The sequence below is a fragment of the Trachypithecus francoisi genome, unplaced genomic scaffold (genome assembly GCF_009764315.1).
Source record: "Trachypithecus francoisi isolate TF-2019V2 unplaced genomic scaffold, Tfra_2.0 Lachesis_group17, whole genome shotgun sequence".
Classification (NCBI taxonomy): Eukaryota; Metazoa; Chordata; class Mammalia; order Primates; family Cercopithecidae; genus Trachypithecus; species Trachypithecus francoisi.
Window position 1 is genome coordinate 79,081,482 of NW_022681462.1, and position 23,417 is coordinate 79,104,898.

Below are 23,417 nucleotides of genomic sequence, written 5' to 3' on the forward strand. Positions count from 1 at the left end.
CTGTTCTGTGGCCTAGTCTCCCAAGGCCCCTTGTCTGAAGCTAGCTAGCTAGATAGCATATTTCCAACAATCAGTGGCCTTTACTGCCTTTGTTCACGCAACAAAACCGAGCATCTACTAGGTATCAAGTATTATTCTAGGTGATGGGGATAAAGTGGTGAACAAAACAGTCAAAAATCCACTCCTCGATCTAGTGAAGGAAGAAAGAAATAATAAGCAAGAAGTTGTAATCAGTAGTAAGCATGACCAAATGCTAAAGAGAAAATTAAAACATGAGAGGGGAACAACAAGCTCTTGAGAGGAGGTGCCAGAGACTCACACCAAGATTACAACACCGCGGTTCAGTCAGCAAACAGCTGTATCTCACCATTCTTGCATACTTAAAAATATTCCCTCAAAATCACCCTAAATATAAAACAAAATATAAAAACAAAGTTTTTTAGTAAAAGGCAGTTATTTCTATTTTTTAATCTAAATTCAAAGTGTTCCATCCTACACTAAATAAACAAGTGAAATCCTAACTGTAGAAATACTTTCTTTTCTTAAATGACTCACTATTCATCAAAACAATAATAGGAGGGTGGCTATGAACATACATTGTTGAGTAGAAAGCATGATACTTTTTAATATTCTTTATAGGGATAGGACAAACCCAAGCCATTACCATGAGGAAAAAGTTCAAAGCATATGTACCCTGAGTTACTGAGAAAAAGGAGAGTTGCAAATAGGGTAAATGACAAGATACCATTCCAAAACCACACAGCTTCCCTTTTTATTGATGCTCAAGAATTGAACTTTAAATGACATTTCATAAGCAAAACACAAATGAAAACACCTAATATGCATGTATAATATATGCAAACATACATGTTATATGGACTTAATAATCCTCATCTAAATATAAAGAGAACAACTGGTTCGTTGACCTCAAAAATAAATTCAATGTTGGCATTACGGTTTTTAACTTACAGTGTTTTATATTTAACAGGAAAAATTATGAATAACCAAGTTTGGTGTGGTCATGGATTTCATGTTAAGGTATAAATAGAGTTTTTAAGAAATAATCTGTATAATAAAATAAGTTTACTTTTGAATCGCAGTACAGTCATTTCCTTCAATCAATAAAAATATTCCTTGATTACAAAGCAGCCTTATTTTGCAAATGTATTTCAGGAAAATAGCTCTAGCAATATTTGAAACACCACACTATTTTAAAAAGGCAGCGAAGTGACAGAATTTAGATTTAAAATAGTATATTGCAAAATAGTTCAACATTATTTCTAAGCACAAGGCAAGCTCCATTCTGAAGAATACTTTTTAATCTTATAAAGCAAACTGTTCCAATATTTCTGTGGTCAAGTCTAAATATTCACAATAAAAGATGAATCTTTACACAGACAGGACATAAACTTCAATATGTAACCACAATGCAAACATTTTACATTATGACATCACTCTACTATGAAGCTTAGTTTGTTAACATGTGCTCAAGAAGAAAAATAAAAACAATACAGTTCTGTAGCTTTGTAACAGGCTGAACTCTGCAACAATTCGAGAAATAAAAACAGCAAACACAACACCAGTTCTATGAGTGATAAAACAAAAAAATCCAGATATTATAAACATTTAAGTAAATAACTAATACATCCCTCCTAATATATCTTTATTTGCTCTCTTCTGTTAAATACGTTTTTTAAAATGTTTCTCATATCCCAGGAGGAAAGGACGGTAAAGTCTTCACAAAGATAAAAGTGCATCATGTTTTAAAAGTGCTTCATGTTTATGTGTTACAAACATATCCAATAAGGAAGTTAAATAAGTTTGTGCAAAAAAATCTAATTATCACTTGAATTCATAAACCTTAATCATGGGTTTTTGTAGTTCATCCAGATGAAGCAGTCAAGCAGCAGAAGAAAAGTCTGAGATAAGACATTTTGTATAGAGGAAAGAGCACTGGGCCACAAGTGAGGAGACCCACATTCTACTCTTAGCTCAGTTAACCAACCAGTTAGTGACCCCAGGTAAGACGGGCTTCCACTTCGGTATTTGGCAATGGACAAGAAGCAGAGCTGGAGAGCCTCTAAGGCCCCTTCCAACCCCAAAATTATCATATATCTTTAGACGAGGCATTTCTGAAAGGGCAAATAATTTTACCAAAATATAAAAATACATACTAGTCATCTAGCTACTATTCACTTATTGGACTTATTAGTAATAAAGCACAGAAAGAAAGAAAAATTCCAAAAATACTTGACGAAAAAAAAGGTCATGTGAACATTATCCGTAACCAAAGCTAGAGAAACCCTTCGCAATTACGGCGCTAAGAAAAATCCAATAGGTTTGTGCAAAACGAAAACAGAATAAGCAAAGAAATGCAACAGCTGGTCACCTGATGGCACTTTTTCTTCCTGAGTCCCAGAATTTTCTTGGGACCTAAAGCTTTAATCGGTACTTATTATGAAAATTGCTTTAAAAGAACCATGATTTCCCAGAGTTCATATTCATGGCTTTGTAAAGAACTCTGAATTGTTATAATGGTTTTTAAGAAGATAACTGTATTTTCAAAATTTAAATATGGCTAAATAAACCATTTACCATGGACTCTTTATTTACACCAAATCTATATATATATTTGAGCTTATTTAATATTTTAGAAGCTTAACTCAACAATTCTCATCCACAAGCTTGGACCCGTTAATTCCCCGATAGGTCACTCTACTCGGTCGAACTAAGACTCCATGGTTCGGCTTACAGGTGAAATAGCGCTTGTCGCCCACTGACCCATCATTTTTTCCCTTAGCGCTTCGGAGCTCAAGTCCAAGCCAGATACCTGAAGCAAAGTCAATGGGGCCCACGTACCTAACAGTACCCATCTCGTTAGAGCTCGTGAGCAGGACCTGAGACCCCTCGTGCAGCTTCACGCTCCCTTCAATGCCGCCTGCAGGGGGAGTGCTGCTCCAACTGCGACGCAAAGCAGCTTTCGATCTGTGCGGAAGGGAAAAGTGGGGAAAACTCTTTAGTGCTCAAGATTACTGTGATTTTCACATAAAGAATGACGACAGCCATCATTTCCTGATATCATTTCCACTGCCAGATTCAGAATTCATTCATTCAGTTCCCAAAAGAGAATACTTTATGGTCACAACTTGATTTTCAAATTTTAAATAGCAGTTTTAGAATATGCAGTTGACCCATGAACCACACAAGTTTGAAGTATGTGGAGGTCCACGTATACACGGAGTTTCTTCTGCCTCCGCCACCCAGGACAGCCAGACCAACCCCTTCTCTTCCTCCTCCTCCTCAGCCTGCACAAAGTGAGGACAATGAAGATGAAGATCTTTATGATGATCTGCTTCTACTTAAGGTATAGTAAATATATTTTCCTTATGGCTTTAACATTTTTTTCTTACTTTATTGTAAGAATACAGTACATACTACATGTAACATACAAAATATGTATTAATCAGCTGTTTATGTTATAGGTAAGGCTTCCAGTCAACAGTAGGCTATCAGTAGTTAGGTTCTGGGAGAGTCAAAAGATATATACTGATTTTCAACTGTGCAGGCAAGCAGGGAATGGCACTCCTAACGCCCGCACTCATTACTCAAAGTTCAACTGTACTTTTGTTTAACATTTTAAAAGTTTTTGTCTTTGCGCTATTTTAAGACTACCCTATTCTGGATTTAAGATTTCATTTACCATACATATATGTGTGTGTGTGTGTACACATATATATGTGTATGTACACACACATATACATATATATGCTTTCAGTAAAATAGCAATTAGAAAAAATACACTTATACCTAATTAATTTCTACCAGTATTATCAAATAAAGCAAAAAGAAAAAATCTAGTATTTTGGCTGTTTTAATTGCTATCAATATTATCAAATAAAGCAAAAAGAAAAGAATCTAGTATTTTGACAGTGTAGTAAATTTATTTTTTGTTCACTCGAACAAGTATTTTTTCATATGAAAACAAATTTCAAAAACTAAATCTACAACTTAGGAAATATCTATACATAGATGCATATATGTTCTATGTATAAACTCCAGTTACGGTTCAAGGTTTAGCACCCTCCCAGCCACTAACACTAATGAGGGTCTGAGGTGCCTTGAGCAGCTACCTCTTCTCCCTACAACATAACATTCCTTACAATGTGCTAGAACGTCTCCTAGCACTCACCACCACCACAACCTGATAATGAGTCATGGGATTCCCCAGTGCACTCACCCAAGGCCTCAAGGCCATATTGCCCCAGAGCTGCCTGCACCGTCCACTGGAAGTAACTGACCCTGATATTCACCCACAACAGAAACATGACCAGAGTCTTATTGCCCCCTGGGCTGAGACCTTCCAAAACCGCAGAAAGAAACCACCAAAACCACCTGGAGCCTTCCATCCTCTATCCCATGCCACCTCCCCTCCAAAAGAAACCCCTCTCCCTACCCCACAGGAGATTCAACACAGAAGCTGTTACTGAAACTACACAGGATCTTGTTGTGAACAGAATCTGGGTCTTATTTCATATTTCATTTCACTTTCTATATTTTTAATACACTGTCACATACAATGTCTCATTTGCTCCTATCAACCATCCTGCAACAAAGGAAGATGACTAATTTTAATGGACAGGAAAACTGAGGCTCAGAGATTTATTCTAAGCCACATCTGCAAGTATGTGATAGAATTCTAATTAGAAAATAGTCTTAAATTATTTACATGTCAAATGCACAAATACAATAATAAATTTAATGAAGAAACATGTAATACCTGTAAGAAAAAGCATAAATCTTTACTGAAGAACATACATGGAGGAGCTCTGTTACTAAATAGAAATGTATACAGGTTAATTCTCCCCAAATGGATGGTTTTTGTAACCTGACAAAATTACTGTAATTTTCACATGAATAATGACAATAGCTATAATTTCCTGAACACTTAGTAGGTACCTAACACTTCACATATGTTATCTCTTTTGATCTCACCCAAACCAGTGAAGATGGGATTATTACCTCCTTATAACGGAAGAAGAATCTGAGGCTCAAAAAAATTAAGCTATGTGCCTAAGGTCAGAGAGATGAAAAGAGCAAAGATAACGGCTGTATAAGCACAAAGGCCAGCCTCTCTTCACAAACAGAATGGGTACTGGTAATTAAGAAAAGGTTGAAAGATAATGAGGCAAGGTTTATGCTGCCATTATGTTAAATTAGGAAGTTAAAACAGTTAAAACAATGTGGCTCTGGCATAAGAATGTAGTTTTAAATGACACAGAAAACATATTTTAGAAAAATGAAAAATACACATAATTATTTTACATGTGATTAAAAAGTAAAACTTCAAAGCAGTGAAAAAGGAGTGAACATGGAATTAGAAGTGCTGTAAAAATTAGCTGAGACAAAGGCTATGATTCTCACCACTCCTCCATATTAAAATTAACTGCAAATAAAGACCTTTAATGCATGAACTGAAAAAAGAGCTGGGCACGGCAGCTCACGCCTATAATCCCAGCATTGTGCGAGGCTGAGGCAGGCAGATCACTTAAGGCCAGGAGTTTCAGACCAGCCTGGCCAGCATGGTGAAACTCTGGCTGTACAAAAAATATAAAACTTAAAGGGGCACAGTGGCAGGCACCTGTAATCCCAGCTACTCGAGAGGCTGAGGCACGAGAATCACTTCAACTTGGGAGGCAGAGGTTTCAGTGAGCTGAGATAGTGCCACTGCTCTCCAGCCTGGGCAACAGCATAAGACTCATCAAATAAAACACATAAATACTGAAAAACACCCTCACACACATATACATAGAAAAAGAGATAGGAAGTATTGGGGAAGGAGAAAGGAAGGGGAGAGTTCAATACATGTTTTAGAAGTCTGGCATCTATTACGAGTTAAATTCTGATTTTTTTCATTTATTATTGTGCCATAAAAATGTTTTCATATCACGGCACAGTCTTTAAAAACATTGCAAAAGTAACGCGGAAGGAAGCTATTAAAGAATATGGGAATATGAGCACAACATACAGGGGGAAAGCTTTGAAATGGGTATATGGAATATGATTCATCTCCCTTTGCTTAAAAATTCAGACACATGGCCGGGCACGGTGGTGCTCACCCGTAATCCTAGAATTTTGGGAGGCCGAGGCAGGTGGATCACCTGAGGTCAGGAATTCGAGACCAGCCTGGCTAACATGGTGAAACCCCATTTCTACTAAAAATACAAAAAGTTAGCTGGGCATGGTGGCACGGGCTTATAATCCCAGCTACTCGGGAGGCTGAGGCAGGAGAATCACTTGAACCCAGGAGGTGGAGGTTGCAGTGACCAAGATCACACCATTGCACTCCAGCCGGGGCGACAAGAGTGAAACTCCCTCTCAAAAAAAAAAAAAAAAAAATCAGACACATGCATTAGGAAAACAACTGGAAAAGTATATACCAAATGCTAACAGTGATAATCTAGGTATCAAAATTACAGATGACCTTTTTACATTTGTTTTTTCTTAATTTTTCAAATATTATACAACTTTCATAATCAAAAAAGCTTTTAAAGAAACAAGTAAATAATGGATTCAACATCTAAACCAAAAATTAATGGCTTGGGTAAACACTTAACATTCTAATAAGAATGATTTATCTGATTCAAGGTATGTCAAAGCTCAAAAGCCAGAGAATTGAGACACTTAGAATTGCGGTATGTTTAAGAGCTCTGTTTACTCATTCAAAAACATTTATTGGCCACCTATGAAATGGCAGGCATGGGGCTACGTTCTAGGTATCTGTACGTAATAATCAGTAAAATGTAATCAATACTATAATAAAGACTGTATACAGTGCAGAATGAGCACAGAAGAGGAAGACGTCTCTTCTCCCTTAAAGCCTCAGGAAAGACACGTTAGTGGGGAAATGACATTTCTGCCAGCTTGAAAGATAAGCTCACAGAAAAGGAAATGCAGAGATCATCGTCTGAGAAAAATATATATATTACTTTTTCCTGTTTTTTGCAACAGAGTCTTGCTCTGTTGCCCAGGCTAGAGTGCAGTGGCGCAATCTAGGCTCACTACAACCTCCACCCCCTCCAGGTTCAAGTGATCCTCCTGCCTCAGCATCACAAGTAGCTGGGACTACAGGTGCCTGCCAGCATGTCCAGCTAATTTTTGTTTTTTCTTTTCTTTTCTTTGAGACGGAGTCTTGCTCTGTTGCCAGGACAGAGGGCAGTGGCGTGATCTTGGCTCCCTGCAACCTCCACCTCCTGGGTTCAAGCGATTCCCCTGCCTCAGCCTCCTGAGCAGCTGGGACTACAGGTGCAAGCCACCACACCCGGCTAATTTTTTGTAGTTTAACAGACACGGGCTTTCACCATGTTGGCCAAGATTATCTCGATCTCCTGACCTCAAGTGATCCTCCCGCCTCGGCCTCCCAAAGTGTTGAGATTATAGGCATGAGCCGCTGTGCCTGGCCAAAATATGTGTTACTTTTTATATTCCTGAAAAGCATACAGTTTAGAGAACTGCAATCACCTGTGAGGATATTACTGTGAAACAAACGTCAGAGAAACACAGGAGCCAATCGTGTAGGTCTTTGTATGCTGGGCCAATGAATCTGGACTTCATTCTGTGTTTGAGAATTCGAAAGCTTTAAGGGACAGGCTAAAACAAACCCAAGCACATGATGTGAGAGGACAGACCTGTGGCAGACAGGATCGTACGAGTTCCACCTAAAGACAATCAGATTTGGGCTGACCAAACCATGCCAATGAGCCAGATTCCACAGACAGGACCCAGTGAGGATTTTTGAGCAGGCCCTGCTGATAACATGGAGAAGAGCTGAAGTGAGTTAGTAACGACGGGACAGGAGACAGATCCCAGGCGGGATGCAGACATCCGCAGAGTGAAGGAGAATGGATCCTCATGCCTGTCAGGTCCGTGACCTGATTTTACCTGTGTGGTAAAATCTCAAGCTAATTCTTGGCACTGGACATACAGTGTTCTGAAGACAGAGCTGCTTCCCTCCCTCTTTCTGCCATGTCTTTCTCAGGATGAAACGTATTCCTCACTACCATTTCCCTACGTGATCTAGAAAAATCTTGTTTTCTCACAGAAAGGGCATGGGGGGACTGTTCCTTCCCCTCTCCCAGCTTGCTTTCACTCGTAGGGGCCAAATGTGTCCTTCAAGGCCTTCAAGTTTCTACCCAAGAATGTCCATCATCTCTGACTGGATTCTCCACATTTCTTCTCAAAGTATCATTTATTTCCATACAAATAAGCAAGGAAATGGAGCAGAGTTTGATGAATCTCAAGAAACGCGCTTTCTCAACACATGTGCCTCAGAACGCACCACATCTCCAGGTTAACAACAGCACAACACGCAATCAACTCTGGCCCCTTAGCAGAGGGCCATCGAGCACTGCCCTGTTTCCCTCACCCCTAAGAGCAGGGACAAATGTCCTAGTGCCTGCCAGCACCTGAAACCTTTTGTTCCTGAGAACAATGATCACCAAACATTTCGGTTGCACACTTTATGAGTAAAAACAGATAAATAAATAATGTAAAAAGTTTACTCTCGGCCAGGCGTGATGGCTCATGCCTGTAATCCCAGCACTTTGGGAGGCCAAGGTGGGTGGATCACCAGGTCAGGAGATTGAGACCATTCTGGCTAACACAGTGAAACCTCGTCTCCATTAAAAAAAAAAAAAAAATTAGCCGGGCATGGTGGCAGGCACCTGTAGTCCCAGCTACTCGGGAGGCTGAGGCAGGAGAATGGTGTGAACCCGGGAGGCGGAGCTTGCAGTGAGCCGAGATCACGCCACTGCACTCCAGCCTGGGCGACTGAGCGAGACTCCGTCTTAAAAAAAAAAAAAAAAAAAAAAAAGTTTATTCTCTATCCTCAATAAAAGTGTATTTTTAAGGTACTAGTGTTAACCTGTATAAATATTACTAAAGTTTTTTTATTTTTAGAGAAAACAGGGAAGTACTGGATATTTCCACCTCTGCATACACGTCTGCAGAGCGTCTTGTGTATAACCATACCTGCTGTATAATTCCCAGGGCTCAGATTGTTTTCTCCTTCCCTTGCTTCTCTGTATCATGTTCTTCCACTCATCAACATCTCGACACTGATTTGGATACCTCTCTCCCTTCAGAATCCTTTATTTCCTGGTTGTTTCTTCTTAGCAGCTTCTTCCATTCTGCCTAGGAACTCTTGAATATCTTCAATAAACTGGAGCATAAACTGACTGCCCTTAAACTCTTTCAGCTACTCAAGCAAGAAGACCAATTTCAAAATTCTCAAAATTGGTGATGGTTTTGAGGAAGGGAGAAAAACAGCCCCACCCAACCCTCTCAACAGTACCTAACAGTCTCAACAGTACCTAACAGTCCTTAGGACCAGCCAGGCTTCTCCCGTGAAATTTCAGATCTCTGTGAAGCTTGCCAATACCTTCATGCCAGAAGGTAAACAAATGACCTGCCTATCCCCGGTGGGACATCAAGTTCTAGCCTTTGGGCTCTAATTTCTGGTGGTTGCTAGGGTCCCACTACTTAAGCAAGCACGTGTACTTCCCTAAGCAGCTAAGGCTTTTCCCCCAGGGTATTATTCATAGATTAACCAGCAGCATTTTAAAAAAAGAACCTCTAGGCCCGGCGCGGTGGCTCAAGCCTGTAATCCCAGCACTTTGGGAGGCCGAGGCGGGCGGATCACGAGGTCAGGAGATCGAGACCATCCTGGCTAACATGGTGAAACCCCGTCTCTACTAAAAATACAAAAAAACTAGCCGGGCGAGGTGGCGGGCGCCTGTAGTCCCAGCTACTTGGGAGGCTGAGGCAGGAGAATGGCGTGAACCCGGGAAGCGGAGCTTGCAGTCTGGAAGAGCCTCATATTGCTCTAAAGTGAAAAAGCTTCAGAAAACCACTGGGGAGTAGTAAAGTGGGTCTGGGGGTGATAAACAAAAATGAAAAAGAGCAAAGGGCATTCTCTCTACAACAAAACAAAACAACAGGTTTTTTTGAGCAATATACTCTTAAGAGGAATTGGGAGGATTTTTCAAAATAACTGTTAAGATTACACCTTACATTTCTTTCATGTACCACTGGCAATATTAAATCAAATCTCTGATTACTTAAGGAGAGTTTAAAAGCAATCCGCCCTACTTAATGAAAAGACAATATGTAAATTCCTCTAACTTTTATTAACAGTTCTAACCTCTATGTAGATAAAATATATGCAGTGCACTAGTTTTAGTCACTGGTGACATTTTTAATTGCGCTTACAAAGGAGGGAGGAAGAACTCTTCTCAATACACTCATCACACCTTTTCTCCTACGTGTTAAAACTCTACCAAGCGATGCAAAAGATACAGCACTCCACTTTTCTTTCTTCACAGAATCCCATCATGTTCATCTTGAAAGGTGTTTTTCTAAATCTTCTTAATACTTACTTGGCAAAAGCATTTCTTCTGTTAATCTCCTTTTGGGAAGAAGCAGAAGTTGTGCTGAAACTTCTCCTAAAACCTAAATATGAAAGTTCGGGTTAGAAGAGGAAAAATATAAGCTTTCAGTTCTTATTTAAAATGATATTTTATCACTTCTTCTATAGATGTCCTATTATATTAAATGTTTCTTTCAAAACAGAAAGCAGGCTGGCACAGTGGCTCACACCTGTAATCCCAGCACTTTGGGAGGCCGAGTGGGAAGACTGCTTGAACTTACGAGTTCAAGACCAGCCTGGGCAATAGAGTGAGATCCTATCTCATTAAAAAAGAAAAGAAAACAGAGAAGGTAAGTATACAGAATATAATGGTAGTTTAGATTTCTTAACAAATTTTCATCTTTACCTTTATGATCAAACTATACATATAGATGAATAAGTGAAGAGCATGACATTACATTTGGAGAATTTCATTATAAGATTTCTTAAAAATCAAATAAAATTGAATTACACATTTATAAAGCTGATTATTTTTACTATCAAATATGACAATCTTGATAATCATACAAAAAAGAAAAAGATAAAATGGTTTAAAGATACAATCATTTATAAAACACTGAACAATTAACTTCAGAGCTTTTGATTGTTGGCATCTCCAAATAATACAACAGAAACAAAAACCTCCCAAGAGGTAAATTTTTAAAAAGATGTTTTTAAAAAGAAACAAGATTTCCAGCCTGGCCAGTTATGGCAGACCAGATGTGCTGAATGAATCTTTTGATTGACACAATTTTAGTTTAAAACTATAATTGTTAAAAAATACTACAGAGCTGACACAAAAGGCACAATGTCAAAGAGGCTAAAAACAAAAAAGGGAAACCATCAGAGTCCCCCAAGCACCAAAGTAATTGACCATCTTACACCAGCAGGCTTTCCACTGAATTCCAGAGAACCTGGGCTTTCACCTTACTGGCTGCACGGGAGACAGGAAATAAAGCCTAGGGCCTCCAAATGGAGTCTCACAAAAAATTCTTGGTTAAAGTGAGGATCCCAAACAGCTCACTCTCAGTGCAAGGTGAAATGAGAAACAAAACGAAACACCGTTCAGATTAAGACAAAGGAAAGTCACTTATGTCAACCTTAATCCTCAGTAGGAGACAAAATTTTCTCCCCTCAGAATTTGTTACCATGAATGAAATTCATGTTATCTGCAAAAATATGTTGCAGAGACTATAAATTAAAGTGTCCCAGGTTGGCAGTGCCTCCAGGCAACTGGCACAGGTAGATACAATCTTCTCTGGAGGCATCAACGCAGGCCTCAAAGAATTTTTATATATAAAATTCTGAGTAAAACAAGCATCTCACAAGAATAAATTACAAAACTCACAAGGAAAGAAGGCAAACCATAAGTTAGTCTCAACAGAAACAGATGGCAGAATCAGACTCACAAAGGCTTTAGATACTGAATTATTTAACACAAAAGATAATACTTTAAATATTTCAAGACATAAAAGAAAAATTTGAAAATATGGGGAAAGAATTGCAATGGTAAGTCGCAAGCAGATTTGAAAAAAGAAGAAAAAGACAATCTTTATAATTTTAAAACTTTATGGCTGGATTAAGCAGCAGAACAAACACAGCTGAAGAGAGAATCAGGAAACAGAATGATGGGTCTGAAGATATCCAAAATATAGCCTAGAGTGACAAGTTGTGAGAAATATGAGAGAGCATGGGAAAGAAAATGAGAAGGTCCAACATACTACTAAACAGAGTTTCAGAAGGAGCTAAGAAAGATAATAAAGGAGAAACTATTTTAAAATTATAAGAATTGTAAATAATTGATCAACTCCCAGATACGGAAAAATCCATAATGCCAAACAAAAAGGATAAACAGGATAAACAAAAAGGAATCTCTACCTAGACATATCATAGTGAAACAACTAATATGAATTAGTTAGACTCACAGATGACGTCTCATCAACAATGACAGAAGCCAAAAAATAGCACGATACTGTCAATATGCAGGGGGAAAATATCTTTAAACCTAAAATTCTACACCGCGTAAAATTATCATTGGAAAAGACAAAAAACAAAGAGTTTGTTACCCAACAGACCCTTTCTAAAAGAAATTTTAAAGAATATACATGAAATTTTAAAAATGATCCCAAGTAGAAATTTTGAAGGTTAATGAGTAAAGATACTGGGAAATATGAGAGTAATGTTACAATATAAAACTACTACAATAATGTCAAGTTTATAGGAGAAATAAAATATAAACTGGACAACTCAGTTTCTAATTATTTTCTGTTATTTGAGAAAGGATAAAAATCATTAACTTCAGACTTTACCAAGTATTAATGCTAAATTATCTACAGTAATTACTAAGAAGCATCTTCATAGACTATAACTTCTACATAAGTAGAGGGAGTCAACAGAATGAAAAAAAAAAACAAGAGGGTGGGATATATAGCCAGAATAAAGTCGAGAAATAAAAATCACTTACTAAGTACAAAAAAGTGAATAGAAAACAAATAACAAAAATATCATCAGTGTATATCAGTAATTACAATAAATGCAAATGAGTAAGACTCTTAGGTCAAAGGAAAGATTGTCAGACTTTTTTAAAAAAGTAAAACCTGTAGGGACATGGATGCAGCTGGAAACCATCATTCTCAGCAAACTATCGCAAGAACAGAAAACCAAACACCGCATGTTCTCACTCATAGGTGGGAATTGAACAATGAGATCACTTGGACACAGGAAGGGGAACATCACACACTGGGGCCTATTGTGGGGAGCAGGGAGGGGAGAGGGATAGCATTAGGAGATATACCTAATGTAAGTGACGAGTTAATGGGTGCAGCACACCAACATGGCACATGTATACATATGTAACAAACCTGCACGTTGTGCACATGTACCCTAGAACTTAAAGTATAATAGTAATAATAATAAAAGAAAAACCTAACTATATTCCATTTATAAATATTCTAAAAACACAAGAACATAGAAAGGTTACAAGTCAATGGACAGAAAAAGATATATTAGGCAAATACTTAACCAAAAGAACGCTAGTATAAGATAACAAAATATATTATTATGAAAGCAACACCATTTACATTAATGCCAAACAATTAAATACACAGGTATAAATCTAACAAAATATGTACAAAGTCTATATGAGGAAAACTATAAAACTCTGATGGAAGAAATCAAAGAAGATATAAATAGAGAGATAGTCCATGTACATAAGTAAAAAGACTATTAACATGTCAGTTCTTCCCAACTTGATCGATATAGTCAATGCAATCCCAGTTAAAATCCCGGCAAGTTATTTTATGGATATTAACAAACTGATTATGAAGTGTATATACACAGGTGAAAGGCCCAGAATAGCCAACACAACACTGAAGAAGCAGATCAAAACTAGAGGACTGACACTACTCAACCTGAAGAATGACTATTAAGCTACAGTAATCAAGACAGTGTGGTACTGGCAAAAGATTAGACAAATAGATCATTGAAACAGAACAGAAAGCCCAGAAACAGCCCCACATAAATTAGTCAACTGATCTTTGAAAAACGAGCAAAGGCCAATTCAATGGAAAAAAAGACAGTCTTTTCAACACATAATACTCCAACAACTGGACATTCACATGTGAAAAAAAAAAAATCTAGATATAGACCTCATATCTTACCCCAAAATTAACTCAAAATGGATCATAGATCTAAGTATAAGACACAAAACTATAAAACTCCTAGAAGATAACACAGGACAAAAATCAGAGTGATCCTGGGTTTGATGATGACTTTTAGATAAAACACCAAAGCACAATTCATGAAATAAAAAATTGATAACTTGGACTTCATTAAAACTAAAAGCTTCGGCTCTGTGAAATACACTGTTATGAGAATGAAAAGACAAGCCACAGACTGGGGGAAAATATTTGCAAAACACATGTCTGATACATGTTTGGTATTCAAAATATATAAAGAACAATAAGAAAACAGCAAACAGAATTTAAAAATGAGTGAAAGATGTGAACAGGCGCCTCATCAAAAAAGATACAGCATACCGTTGTTGGGACATTGTTGTACACTGTTGGGAATAAGCAGTACTACAGCTATCATGGAAAAACAGGATGGAGGTTCTTCAAAAAACTAAAAATAGAACTATCATAGAATCCAGCAATTCCACTGCTGGTATATATCCAAAAGAAAGGAAATCAGTACATTGAAGAGATAGCCGCACTCTTATGTTTACTGCAGCACGATTCCCAACAGCCAAGATATGGAATCAACTTAAGTGTCCACCAGTGGATGAATGGAGAAAGAAAATATGGTATATGTACACAGTGGAGGAGTATTCCACCATAAAAAGAATGAAATCCTGTCGCTCACAGCAACATGGATGGAACTGGAGGTTAAGTGAAATAAGCCAGGCACCGAAAGACAAATACCACACGTTCTCACTCAGGTGCAGGAGCTAAAACAGTGGATCTTGTGAAGGTAGAGTGGAATGATTAACATCAAAGGCTGGGAGGGGTGTGTGGGTGGGAAGGAGGATAAAGAGAGGTTGGCTAACCGGCACAAACATGCAGTTAAATAGAAGGGATAAGTTCTAGTATTCAATAGCACAGGGGGAAAATTATAGTTAATAACTTATTGTATATTTCAAAATAGCTAGGAGAGAAGAATTATAATATTCCCAACACAAACAAAAGATCGATGTTTGAGGTGATAGATATCCCAATTACCCTGACTTAATGATTACACATTGTATATGTGCATAAAATTATCACATGTACCCCGAAAATATGTACAACTATGATATGTCAATAAAAAATACAAAAAAAGAGATGGCACATAAACATATGAAAAGATAATCAGCATCTGTTACAGACTGAATTGTGTCCCCCAAAAACTCATACGCTGAAGTCCTAACCTCCTGGCATTTCAGAATGTGAGTATATTTGGAGATAATTATGGTAAAATGACGTCATATGTAATTGGAGGTAATTAAGTTAAATGAGGTCATATGGATGGGCTCTAATCCAACATGACTAGTGTCTTTATGAGGAGAAGGGAACACACACACACACACAATGAAAAAGACCACATGAAGACACCAGAGATAGAAGGCCATCTACGAGGCATGGAGAAAGGACTCAGAATAAACCAAACCTGCCAACACCTTGATCTCAGACTTGTAGAGCCTCCAGAATTTTGAGAAAATGAATTTTTGTGTTTCAACCACCCAGTCTGTGGTACTTTGTCACAGCATCCCTAGCAACCAACACACCATCAAACATCTTTAGAAAATCCCAAATTAAAACAGGAGGGAATTTCAAATTAAAACAACATACCTAACTAGAGTGGACCATAAAATTAACCTTAACAATTATTCAAGGATTGGTATCATACAAATCATTCTTTCACAGATGGTTATCTGTGCAAAAGAAAATAAAGAAATTAGATCCTTACCACACACAAAATCAATTCTGAGTAAACTGACAAATGGGAAACACAAAAATATCAATCTTTTAGAAAACAACGTAAGAAAATATCTTCATAACTTCAATTTTAAGAAAAGATTTCTTAAAACGAAAAGGGCAAACCATAACATGTTTTGCTATTTTGACTACAAGAAATTAAGGAGTTCTGCTAATCTAAAGACACCAAAAATAATAAATAAAAAGATTAAAAGACAAGTAACAACCTGGGCAAGATATTTGCCACACATGAAATTGACAAAATGTTTGTCCCCAAAATACACAAAGAAGCCTACAAATTAATAAGATAAAGACAAACCACCCTCTGAAAATGGGCAAGAAACTTGAACAGGTACTTTATAATACAGGAAAGGCATACTGCCTATAAGCATGAAAATTGGCTCATCCTCATTTGTAATCTAGAAAACACAAATTGAAACTGTAAAGAAATACCATTTAAGCCCTTCAGATAGGCAAAGACTTCTACATCAAACAAGGTAAGTACTAATGAGGTGAGGAGCAGCAGGGGCTCCGGTCCATCACAGATACAGTATGCAATACAGACAGACAGGCATTACCTAGGAAGGTGGAGGACACAGGTATCCCATGCCTGGCAATGCTAGAGAAACTTCAAGTGGGCACGAGAACATAGTTTGTAATAGAAAAGAAACAGGATATAACCCAAATAACCATCAATTATGGAATGAAGATTTCAATGGAATGCTAAATAACAAAATAGCAAACAACCAAAACTAAACACATATTATTGATTGATATATCTATATATGGGTGACAAAAATAAAGAGAATCAAGGGAATAATTAATGTGAAATTCAAGACTCCTCCACCTGAGGATGGGGTATATGAAGAGGGAGGCAGATGAGATGATGCGGTACTCAGGGGTTTCTACAGGTCAGGTCATCATCTTCTTCAGCCAGGGGATAGGTAACAGATGTCTGCTCTATTATTATACAAACTATACAAATACAGTTGATAGACCCTTTTGTATACATATATACCTCACAATAAAAATTTTTCAATAAATGAAAGCAAAGAAATAATGATTAGGACCACAAAACTGTGTAGTCTTACCAGGATAAGAATGGTTCTGTTTATTTGAAGAAATTTCTGAAAGGGTATCCAGGGAATCTGTAACTCTATGAATAAAACAAAGTATACCTCGTTAGAAGTAGCTGGTTTTCAGGTTTAAGACTGGCTATCAACTAAGTTTTTCACCCCAATAGTAGTCATTCATTAGACAAATATTTATTGAGTGTCCATTATAAGCCAGAAATGAGCTTCCATCTGGCATGGAAGAAAAACAATAATTAAATAGAAGAGGTTCTCACTATCCAAAGATAATTAGTGTAGAAAAAAATTCAGGTGAATTCACCTAAAATATGGACCCGAATTTATTTCTTTGTAACTTCAAAGGTGAAACTAAAAAATATGAAAATATGTTTATTTTATATTAAACTTAACAAATGTTAGATTAATACTGTGAAAAAGGCACTAATTCTTAAATCGAAAGAAAAATACATTGGCTGAGTTTGTGTGAGTGATTTTTCTGGTTTCTGGTAAAACTATATGGCTAATACAATTCAACATCTTTTACTTTATATTTAACTCTAAGCCACAATCATAAAGGTCACTTTCCCGATGGGTTTTCCTTCATTTTTTGATATTCAAATCATTCTTTATTTTTAAAAAGTCAATCCTGACAGTCTCATTTTCTTTCAACTGTTTAGTGACCTAAATCTGGAAAGCCGTCATTTGTCAATCACTTCCTCCAGCATATCTTATTACCATCAAGAAATCCTGCAACTCTTGCAATATTTGCAATTTCACATTACAATTCACAGGCATCATTTTTACATGATATACAACATACCACAATGAGAGACTGATGGACACAAAGAATATGATTTTATGAAAAGGAAGGATGTTTGAATGAAGCAGTAACAGATAGTTGAGAGGGAGTGAATTCTAGAAGTAATCAGTTCATTAGTAGTAAGTGCCTAATAATAGTAAGAACTAAGAAAGTGAATACTATGCTAATGAAGATCACTTGAGCAATGTGTCTGTGTGTGTGTTTGTGTGTCTGTGTGTATGTGTGATTAACCTCATCAGTGAGTTTTCTCAGAATTTCTCTAAAGAAGTTTTGACTGAGTCATATATTAGCAGAGGAAAAGGTATTAACTAGGTGAAAATTGGGCAATAGTAGGTGGGTGTAGAAAGCCATCCAAGCAGAAAAAAATAATGTGTGCAAACATTCTGGGATAGTCCCTGGCTTAAAATTCTTCCATTTTGAAGATCAGTGGTATCTTTCAAGAGTTCCAAAGCTGGTTCAGATTAGAAACTCCTCAAAATCAGGGACCATGTCTGTTTTATTTGCTTATAGAATGCCTAGCACAGCATAAGTGCTAAAAGACACTTAATAGTATTTGATGATGATGAATGAGACAATCAGAAGATGACAGGAAGACAGCTGGATTGAGATAGCAGTTCATTTAGAGGCAGCCTTATTTTTTTTTAAGCAGAGGGGGCTGCTTTTAAACGCACCACCTTAAAGAAAACCAAATAGAAGGCAATCAAAAAAAAAAAAAAAGTAAAAAACGTGTGCTGCAGAAACAAAGCAAGAAAGAAAAGATGAAACCATAATAAAGTGGCTTTACAATGTAAAGGAGGGGGAAAAAGCTGTTACAGCATAAAACCAGTGAACTAGGAATCAGATTGGATCAATATTTACTGTGCCTAAAATATGCCAAACTATGTACTCTGGGTAATCAAACATGAAAAGCAGAATCCCAGTCCTCATGACTAGGAGACAAACAAAACTTCTAAGAGACTGCTGCAATGTTTTGATGAAGATATGCCCAAAGTAACATGAGAACACAGAAGACTGACTGGTGATTCAGCATGGATTTTACTCCCAAACCAATTATTTACAAGATATATGCCCTGAAGAAGGTCCCTGAAGCTCTCCTAACCATTATAGGGTTATGGTTAAGGGCATGCACACTGATACCAGACCACCTAGGTTCAAATCCCCAGCTGGGAGCACAGCACACGTCACCTCTTGTGACTTACTTTCCTCATCTATGGAACATGGTGCCTGCACCACAGGGTTACTGGAGAGCAGTAAACAGGTTAATATATGAAGAGCCCTGCAAACAGACCCCAGCATGTATAAGCACTATTCGTAATTACTACTTCCTTTTCTTTGTTTATAAAATAAATACCAAAAAAAAAAGAACATTTTGTAAGCAAGGGCTTACAAAAAAATAATTACAAAGTAACACACCCGGGCTGAGTCCAGCTCCTCAGCTAATTAGCTGTATGACTTTAGCTAAATCACTTATCTCTTTGAAACCTGTTTCTTCATTTGCAAAATGGGAATGATCCTAACAGCTTACAGCTCACAGGGTCTGGGGGAATTAATGAGGTATGCATCTAAAGTACACTGTACAGAGCCTACCCACTTACTAAACGCTCAACAAATATTTGTGATAGTTATTATTTTCCAGCTTACCTGATCAATATTTATTAGGATCAAATGAAACAACATTTAAGTGAAGATACTTTATAAACTACAAAACACTGTATATTAAATTCTATATCACCATAAATAAGAAGAAAATTACATTAAGTATATCACAGAAGGAAATTAATACTAAACAAATATGTAATGATTCACTAAGAAAAAGAAACCAAGGGAGAAATGGATGTAAAAACTTCAGTTTGCCAGGAGATAGTCACAACAGTCTAGTTGTAAGGGAAAACTAGACAAGACTCCCAGATTGCGATCGTAGTTCTAGTCTCATGAATGTGATGATGCCATGTATGTTATCTCTCATTTAAAGATTAGTCCCATTTCCCATCCACTCAAAGGCATACCAAGCGACTTCTTCCAGAGCATAAGAGAAGCCATTTCACATAATGATATCTGAAATTTTATGAGGACTTTGTTTCTGCTCAACTTATTTTTTAAAACCAGATGAGGTGGTATGAAAGATACTATCTTAAGAAGAAACACCAAGGAGGTATATTATATAAAAATCCTTGAAGCTTCACTTCCCCCAAAGATCTACTGCCTATCTATTTTTGAAAACTAAAGAAATCAGAGGAAAAAGCCATTTTGGTTCCATTAGGTTTGTAGGAGAATGAATGGGGTGCCTGCTGGCAGGAAATTTAATGTAGTTAGGATGTGACTGAAGCAATCAGAGAGCATTTTTACTTTTGTTTGCATGACAGATTAAGCTTGCTGCTCTCACTGTTCTTAGCTCCAAACGCCACTTCTAATAGCCTACACATACTCACAGGGTTTGCAAATGAGGAATAAAGGAGGTTTTTAAAATTGCAAATCCTCAGCAAAGCAAATTTAGCTTTCCATGAGCCTTCTCTCTGAAGGTGGTTGGTTAACCCCTTGAAAGAAGACACGAGCTACAATCAGAGCATGTCTTTAATATAAAATTAGTGTCTCTATTAACCGTTGCAAATTACGAAAAGTTTCTGTAAATAAACACAAATTTCATTCTCTCACCTTTGCACCCTGGATGGGGGAGCAAATATTCCATATCTTGGAGAACAACTAAAATACTGCACACCTCCAACTGAACCATCATTCTTGCCATGGGGTTTTTCAAGCTCTATACCATACCAATATCCTAGAACATGAATATTGCATTTTAAAAGCATCTGTACTTTATCCAAAACTGTTATGCTACTATATAAAACCAAAGTCTAGGTGGTTTAACATTTCCATAAATGACCAAAATGAGGGAAGATCATGATACTCATTAAGATCTCAAATGATAAAACTGTAAACTCTGAAAATTCGAAAAGTGAACAGGAAAAACATTTTACAAGTATAATTGCAGAGTAGTACATTAAAGGAGGAAAATAAAATGCACAAACACAAATTTGGCAAGAATTGGCAACTGTGAAAACAGTATATGACCAAAATATATCTAAAAGCTGCAATGAAAAACTGTTCTTGACTCGGTAATATAATGTGTTTCAGTGAAAGAAGTGAAACATAATATTGAGATTTAAAAATCATAAAATGAACATGCAATCTTTTCATCTTACTCACCTAACATTAGAACACCACAAACAGCACTCACATAATTAAAGAAGGACAAAAATATTATAGAAAATATCACTAGACATCATGGTGAGTGCTTTTTCTTTTTTCTACCCAAGATAAAAAGAAAAATCTTTTTTACCTAAATGAAAAGGTTTAGGTTAGCTAATAGGGAGAATTATTTTAAAGACTTTTTGTATTTAAAAGGACCTATTCTGAAGGAAATAACAGGATTTCCTTTTCTAGAGAGCCTAAAATTAAAGTAGCAAGGTTGCTTTAAATGTGGTTTTACCCAATATAAGGTAACACATAATCCTAAAATAAGGATTTTCAAATTGAGGGTGCCTCAAGACCAATTAAAGGTATCTAATAGTCCATTTATTTGTGATTTAAAAGGAGTGTACAGTAGTAATTGTATTTGGTCTCTTAGTATCAAGTAAAAAACAGGGGCATAGATATCAAGAAACATATTACAAATTACAAAAATAGTGTTTCTTCCAGATTACTAGTTCAAAGAGTTAATTATATGCCTTCTAAAAAACCAACTCACAAGTTCTTAATGCCTTCTAAAAAAAACAATTCACAAGTTCTTAATTTTTTCCTCTATGTATAAAAAGATGATACCTGAGTCCATTTCCTATTATGTAATACAAGTAATGTCTACAAAACTATTGTTAAGCCACACTAACGCTCTGAAAATAGGTCATCACGTTTCTGAATGCCCTAAACCAGGTTAGTCTGGTTGCCACTGTTACTTCTCAGTGCTACAGTTACAATTTTCCAAGTTTTACTTGCTTCTGCCTTTTATGCTTTCCTATATAATTTTTGCATTTTCCCATTTTAATTTACCATACAATTACTAATGTTAACCATGTAACTCTTGGAAACGTGTAGCATACAGTAGAAATACATATGGCAAGTGTTAACAATAAAGACTACACCTTGGCAGTGGTGTGGTATGGATATCTTGCCATTTAAATGTTAATTTTCTTTCCAAGGTGTCGCTGATAAAAAATGCTGATGAGATTAAATATGACCTCTCTCAAATCTAGATCTTATAACCTCCAAATACTGAAGATATTACCACTGTTCTGCAGCAGTGATTAATTTTTGATACAACTACTTCCTTACAGGACAGAACGTTTTTAACAAAAAAGTTTCCATCTTTTATTATATTTGCTTACTACTTCCCAAATTTCTAAATGCTTTATATCAGGAACTTAAAAATGGAAATCAACCTAAAATGAAGAATTATATCCAAAGAACCAAACCATTCTATCTTGGTTTAATATCATCAGAGAAAGGGAACTCAAAAGACATATGGTAACTGTAAAAAAATAACCTACCTCTGGGATTTTTTATTTGAATCCTATATTAAGCATATCCTAACTAATCTCAATTACTACCTGGAGACCTAAGAAAGTCATGAATTATAAAACACCTAACTCAAATCAAGCAGCTGGCTTGCAATTAATTGTAAGTGGTATTCGTGAAAACAAGACTGTTGGGAGACAGGCACCTACGGTCCTGTCATGTTTCCGCATGTCTTACGGGTACAGGCAGTGACTACTTTTGTTCTAGACTACCTTTTCATAAACGTCTGTGCAGGGGACAGCCCTGGAGGACAGAGATAGCATCTCCCACCAGAGCAAATGGCAGGCATGTGTACAATAAGTTCAGTTTAAAGATTCAGATTCCCTAAGTTCTGGGGTCCTCTCCTGGAACAAAAAAACACTGGCTGTGCAGGTGACACCTGGCTCACTCGCTCTCACCCTGTGAGAATTGGCACTAAGGGAAAATTCAAGAAAATGCTGATACTCTGGCTACTGCTATGACTGTGAGTACTAGAGTGCTTTGTCTCAAACTTGTGATGACTCTAGTATTCACAATATCTGCCACCAACATCTATGAAACTGTGGCAGGCAAATTTGTTAGCTTGCAAATAGGGTAAAATCTCAGATCCCTCATAGTTCTTGGCTAAATGCTACAAACTTTTTTTAAAAAATCAATGTTCTAGATAACCTTTTCCTAAAATACTGCAATGCCACCATGTGTTAAAATAGCATATTGCTATTTAAAATATACAAACTTGTTTTTGTTCAACCGACTTCTGTTTAAAATTATTAATCACTGACAATACAAAACAAAGTAAACCAGCCGGGCACAGTGGCTCACACCTGTAATCCCAGCACTTTGGGAGGCCGAGGCGGGCAGATCACCTGAGTTTGGGAGTTCGAGACCAGCCTGGCCAACATGGAGAAATCCTATCTCTACTAAAAATACAAAATTAGCTGGGCATGGTGGCGCATGCCTGTAATCCCAGCTACTCGAGAGGCTGAGGCATGAGAATCACTTGAACCCAGGAGGCAGAGGTTGCAGTGAGCCGAGATCATGCCATTGCACTCCAGCCTGGGCAA

General features: G+C 37.0%; 1 protein-coding gene across 6 annotated transcripts in view; it reads right to left on the reverse strand.

Annotated features, from left to right (window-relative positions):
- Nucleotides 1-747: 747 nt before the first annotated feature.
- CLIP4 (CAP-Gly domain containing linker protein family member 4) overlaps nt 748-23,417 on the reverse strand; it is a 105,672-nt gene continuing 83,002 nt past the window's right edge. For 5 of the 6 annotated variants that reach the window (XM_033176155.1, XM_033176156.1, XM_033176154.1 and 2 more), the window contains 4 exons: nt 20,458-20,581; nt 17,007-17,071; nt 10,434-10,506; nt 748-2,985 (listed from right to left, as the gene is read on the reverse strand). In XM_033176155.1, the coding sequence (XP_033032046.1) occupies nt 2,664-2,985; nt 10,434-10,506; nt 17,007-17,071; nt 20,458-20,581 (584 nt within the window). In that variant the 3' untranslated portion in view covers nt 748-2,663. The remainder of the gene's footprint in view (nt 2,986-10,433; nt 10,507-17,006; nt 17,072-20,457; nt 20,582-23,417) is intronic. The other variant, XM_033176158.1, reaches the window with a different exon arrangement.